The 6,172-nt window shown below is 34.5% G+C and overlaps 1 protein-coding gene across 1 annotated transcript; it reads right to left on the reverse strand.

Annotated features, from left to right (window-relative positions):
• Positions 1 to 3,096: 3,096 nt before the first annotated feature.
• Positions 3,097 to 5,701, reverse strand: LOC111408291. Its single transcript, XM_023038066.1, has 6 exons — positions 5,395 to 5,701; positions 4,618 to 4,766; positions 3,924 to 4,401; positions 3,727 to 3,893; positions 3,275 to 3,413; positions 3,097 to 3,167 (listed from the first exon to the last, which is right to left on the reverse strand). The coding sequence occupies exons 1-6, from the start codon at positions 5,699 to 5,701 to the stop codon at positions 3,097 to 3,099; spliced, it is 1,311 nt and encodes a 436-aa protein (XP_022893834.1).
• Between the last annotated feature and the right edge of the window lie 471 nt (positions 5,702 to 6,172).

Here is a 6,172-nt window from a genome sequence, read left to right on the forward strand (position 1 = left end):
CACTTCTTCGGGCGCACTGCAGAGAGAACACACATTAATAAACATCGATTTTTCTGAATAAATGCATATAATTGAATATCAAATTATGAAAAGACATAAATAATTCAATTTCTCACCTACAGCCAGGGTGAAATCTTTCCAGAATTATTGGAGAAGAATTAGGATAATTAGCAGGCACAATCAATTCCAGAAGCAGGCTTGGAAACCGTAAGCCAGAAAAGCGAAATTTAAGTTACAAGCTTAATTAGCACGATATTGATATGTAGTACTAGACAAGACTGAATTAGACTCGACAATGTAATCAATGATTTTATTGAGCACTATCACGACATGCTAAAAGAGTGCATTACCGGTTGCTTTGAAGCATTCAGCATATTAACATTCCCATTGCATTGAACTCCATTGTAGGAGCATCCAACAACGGTTCTTTAATACATCCAGTCTGAGAAATATCTTCCACATCTAATACATCCACCACCGTTTCAATAAGATTCTCGTTGATTTCTCTGATTTCTTGTAGTAGCATATCATTAGGCTGTAATAATGAAACCAAAAGGAGATAGCATATAAATAACGGGGGGAGATGATAAAATTTTACCTATTCAAGGTGGGAAAGGAGGAATATATACTCGATGAAAGTAAAAGTGTTCAAAGAGAGAGATATTAAGGTAAGAATAATCAACGAACCTATTTAATCAAGCGCTGTGATGGATCTGCTTCAGAATTTGATGACTGATAGTCAACCTTACACGGAGACTCGCAGAGACAAGGAGATGGTTCAATAGGTGCCTTGGTAACTCTGTTACTCTCCTCGAGGGATAACGGATGCAAGCTTAAAGGACCCTTCTCTTGATCTTCTAGTATAGAAGATGGAGTCGAAGAAGAAGGGACGGCAGATGGTGATGCGGTGGATATGAAAGGTGGTGTACATCCAAATAATTGTGATGACAAATCCTTCGGCTCAAGCTGCATTAAAGAGTGCGAAGGATCAGAATTTTGCAGCCCTGTTGAGGATCCAAACTGAGATTGGAGGTTAACACAGCTTGCTTGCAAGTTTAAAGTACTCTGCTGCATCAATAGCTGGGGTGCATCCATAGATGTATGATTTTGGATCGGATCAGGTTCATAGAATTGAAGACAATATCCATTTTGCTGCAGAGTCGGTATTCTTGAATGGTTCTGCAGAGTAGCCAAATTCATGGCCTTAGCTCGTTGGACGCACAAAACGATTTGACTCATAAATCGCTGAACCATCCCTTCGCTACAATGCATAAGATCAGTTCTTGACATCCGTAGGAACCGTATTATCTTTGTAAAGACAGGATCACACGATATTAAATTCAAGAAACAAGAAAACCTTAATCGAATAGAAATAAAGTTGCAGAAAACTAAAAGAACACAAAGGAATTATTTCGGCCTAAGTCCCAGAGGTTCGGCGACCACTTCTAACGCCTACATCCCCCATTGAGCATCCAAAGATTTGGATTATGCTCGGTTGCACTAAACAACCCAAAATGGCAACAAAAATTACAGATTGTTCAGAGAGATGAAAATGAGACTTATCTCTCAAGTATAGTGATGGATATACAGAGATTCACTCAGATCTCAGCCCTCAAAACCTTCGAACACCACCACAATGTTACAACAGAGAAATCACTTAGATTTCTTCACTATTCACACAGAATACTACAAATCGAAGGAAGATCTCACTATACTGTACGTAAAATCAGAGATTTTACGCATGAAACACTCAAAAAAGATGATCATCTCTCAGATCGTCAATATTTTCTCTTTGAAAACACTAGAGATGAGAGCAAGATGAAGGGTGTAATGTGACGTTCCAGAAGGCTCCACATTTTTAACAAAGGGTAGATGAACCGGCTCCATCCAACGTCTAGAGATAGTCCATGTGTTGGCCATCCAATAAGTTGTCATCACTTATTAAGTCGTGTTTCACATAAACACGATTTTGTCACAAGGCAAATTCTGGAAGCATCAATTGAAGAGAACAAGGCTCAACTCCAACAATCTCCACATTGCTGCTAGAATTTGAGCTATTAGTGTAGCCAGGAGCATGATCTTATGTTTTTTTCATTTGCTCTAAGTACCTGTACATGAATCACAGAGAATCAACAGATAAAAATTTCAAGCAGTTTAAGAATTTGTTTAAAGGAATTACTTTTGTACCCATATCAGATGGATTAAACTGAGTAGAAGCTTTTTCAATCTTAATTTCACCTTTTGAAATTATATCTCTTATAAAATGGTATTTGACATCAATATGTTTCGATCTATCATGAAACATGGGATTTTTGCTTAGGTGAATAGCACTTTGGTTATCAGAAAACAGCACAATGTGATTATCATCGAAACCCATTTCAGACAATAAACAATTCGACCAAATCCCTTCTTTAACAGCATCAGTTATAGCTATATATTCTGCCTCAGTTGAGGACAAAGCCACAACTTTCTGAAGTTGAGATTTCCAACTGATAGCAGTACCACACAATGTATAAAAATAAGATGAGATTGATTTTCTATTATCTCTATTGCTAGCAAAATCAGAATTAGTATACCCTTTCAAACTTATTCCATTTTTATCTGATTCAAACATTAAGCCTAAATTTAATTATCCCCTAAGATATCTTAATAACCATTTTAAATGATGTGAATGTTCTTCACCAGAGTTACTCATAAATCTACTTAAGATACTAATACTTTATGCAAGATCAGGTTTGGTGTATATCATAAAATACATCATAGAACCAATTACATTAGCATATGAAATTTTTGACATTCTGACATATTCATCTTCAGATTTAGGACAAAATTTAGAAGACAATCTAAAATGATTAGCAAGAGATAGTGTCACAAGCTTACAATCATACATGTTGAATTTTTTCAAGATTTTAGACACATAATCACATTGATTTAAAAACAACATATCTTTATCCTTGTTTCTCCAAATCTGCATGCCCAATATTCTTTTAGCAGCACCAAGGTCTTTCATATCAAACTCAGAACTTAACTTTTATTTAATATCATCAATTTTTGATTTATCAGAACTAGCCAACAACATATCATCCACATAGAGGATCAGATATAATGAGTTTTTAACTCCACTACCTTTGCAGTACAAGCAAGTATCATATTGGCTTCTTTTAAATCTAAGTTTCAAGACAAAAATGTCAAATCTTTTGTACCACTGCCTAGGTGCCTGCTTTAGACCATACAAGGATTTTTTTAAACAAACAAACAATGTTTTCAGGATCACCTTCCTCAAAACCAACCGGTTGTCTTATGTATATTATTTCATCTAATTTCCTATACATGAAAGCAGTCTTAACATCTAGTTGATCAAGTTCCCATTTAAATTGTGTAACAAGTGCAAGCAGACATTTGATGGTAACATACTTGGCAACAGGAGAAAAAATTTCAGTCTAATCCACACCTTCTTTTTGTGTGAAATCCTTTGCTACAAGTCTAACTTTATAGCTAACATTTTTATTATCACCTTCTCCAGATTTTATCTTATAAATCCACTTACAATCAATTAATTTTTGTCCTTTGGGTTTATCAACTAATATCCATGTTTTTATTCTTAAGGAGTGAAGAAATTTCATCTTCCATGGCCATCTTCCAATTTTTCCTTTCTTTACATTTCATGGCTTCTTCAAAGGAGTATGACTCATTTTCAGTAAGGTCTTGGTAGGTAAATAAGGATACAAAGGCGTCACTATCAAATCTAGTAGAGAGTCTGATTTGTCTCCCCTCCCTATCTCTTGTGAGTTGATACTCATCAAAGGGGAGAGCTGCGGAATCATCCTCTTCGACATGTTTAGTTTCAATTTCAGTTTCAGGTAAAATAACATGTTCTTCATTTTCATTTTCTTCTGCAGTAGTTACAAAAATATTCTAGTTACTGTAGGAGGGCTTCACCTCAATTTGAACATCTTTTTCAGTCAAATCATTTTCTTTTCCTTCAAGACATGGCATCAAGGATTCATTGAAGATTACATCATTTCTAATTATTACTCTATAACCTTTTTCAAACTGAACCCGTTTATCATAACCCAAGAAAACACATTTTAATGATCTTGGTTCTAATTTACCAATATTTTGATGCGCATGAGCAGTACAACCAAATACTTTCTGATAAGAGTAATTTACAGGACTATTTGACCACACATATTCAGGAACAGCAAAGTTTAGAGCACTAGTAGGACTTCTATTAATCAGATAAGCTGCAGTTTTAACTGCTTCACCCCAAAATATTTTAGGCAGTCCAGAACTTAATAGCATACATCTGACTTTATTCAACACAGTTCTATTCATTCTTTCAGCCATTCCATTTTGTTGTGGTGTGTGTAGAACAGTTTTGTGTCTCATGATGCCATATTCCTTACAAAGATTATCAAATTCATAATTGCAAAATTTCAAGCCATTATCAATTCTTAAATATTTTATTTTAAGATCAACTTGATTTTCAACTTGAGTTTTCCAGTTCTTAAAAACAGAAAATGTCTCATCTTTAGACTTTAGTAGATAAACCCAAATTTTTCTTGAGAAATCATCAACTATTAGCAAAAAATATTTAAAACCTGTTAAAGTAGAGACAGAAGCAAGACCCCACAAATCAGCATGCAAGTACTCAAGTCCTTGTTTGGATTTATGAATTCCACTTTGAAAAGGAAGTTTAGCTTGCTTTCCCAAAATGCAGTGTTCACAGGAGCCAAAATCACCAAGATTATGTTTTCCAAAAACACCTTTTGATTGCAAAATATTCAAACCCTTTTTACCAATATGACCAAGCCTTTCATGCCACAATTTAGCCAAAGTAAACTTTCAGATACAACAGAAGCAGGTAATCCAAGCACAGATTTTGCATTCAAGCAATAAAGGCCATGTCTCTTAGGGGCTGAAGTGACCCAGTCATTTTCCCTAAGAATTTTTATATGTTCTTGATCCATAATTATGTTAAACTCCTTATCATCTAATATTCTAAGGACACTAAATTTCTTTTCAAATCTGGGACATGTCTTGTGTTCTCAAGGAACAAAACATTACCATTTTCTAATAATAATTTGACAGTCCCAATTCCACTCACTTTACATGCAAAGTTGTTGCCCATTATAACTTGCCCCCCTTTATTTCTTTCTAGATTTATAAAACAATTTTTGTTGAGGCACATATGAAAGGAGCATCCTGAGTCAGTATCCATTCATCACTTAGGCATTTTTCAGCACTTACTAAAATCAAACCATTTTCTGTTTTGGTTTTATCATAGGCCTATGCATTGCTTCCATCAAGACCTTTTTCTTTTGAATCATTTTTCTTTTTAAAACAATCCTTTGCAAAATGACCAAGTTTGCCACGATAATAACGTTTTTTTACCTTTTGCATTATTCTTGGTCTTACTCCTATCAACCCATCTCTTATTTGCTTTTGAAACCTTAAAATTTTGTGTAGGTTTTTCAAAAGATTTTTCCTTAATTAAAAAACTAGTTCCAGTGTGACTGTTACTTGACTCGGCCTTGATTTCTAAAGCCTTATTTCTCAAAACATTGGTTATAACATCAAGAGTGAGTTCATCTCTTCCATATTCAAGGGCAACTTTAATGTCCTTATACTTGTCACTAATGAAGTTTAACAGGACTACAGCCAATTGATCTTTTGAAAGGTTTTCATCACAATTGGCCATGTCTTGAGTAAGTTTTGTAAACCTACTAATATTTTCTTCTAAATCAACTGTAGGATCCATTTTAAAAGAGAAGAATTGTTTTAAAAGAAAACATTTGTTTGGAGTAGTTTTGGTCTCATACTTAACCTTAAGTTTGGCCCAAAGATCAGAGACAGTAGTAGTTTCACCTACCTCTCTGATCACATTATCAGACAAATATAGAAATATGGTACTCCAAGCAATTTCCTCAAGTTCATATTTCTTATTAGGAGCTAACCCTCAGGCCATTAATCATCTAAAGCCTTGGCACATTTCATTTGCATCAAAATTGCATTCATTTTCTGACTTCATATATCAAAATCAATTTTACCATCAAATTAACTAACTTCAAATTTAGTAGTAGCCATAATGCAGACAAATTTTCACACAGAGATCAGCTAGAGCTTGCAGCAGTTTAAACAGGAAGTCAAAAAAATACTAATTTGTGTCAAA

The sequence above is a fragment of the Olea europaea genome, chromosome 13, assembly GCF_002742605.1.
Source record: "Olea europaea var. sylvestris chromosome 13, O_europaea_v1, whole genome shotgun sequence".
NCBI lineage: Eukaryota > Viridiplantae > Streptophyta > Magnoliopsida > Lamiales > Oleaceae > Olea > Olea europaea.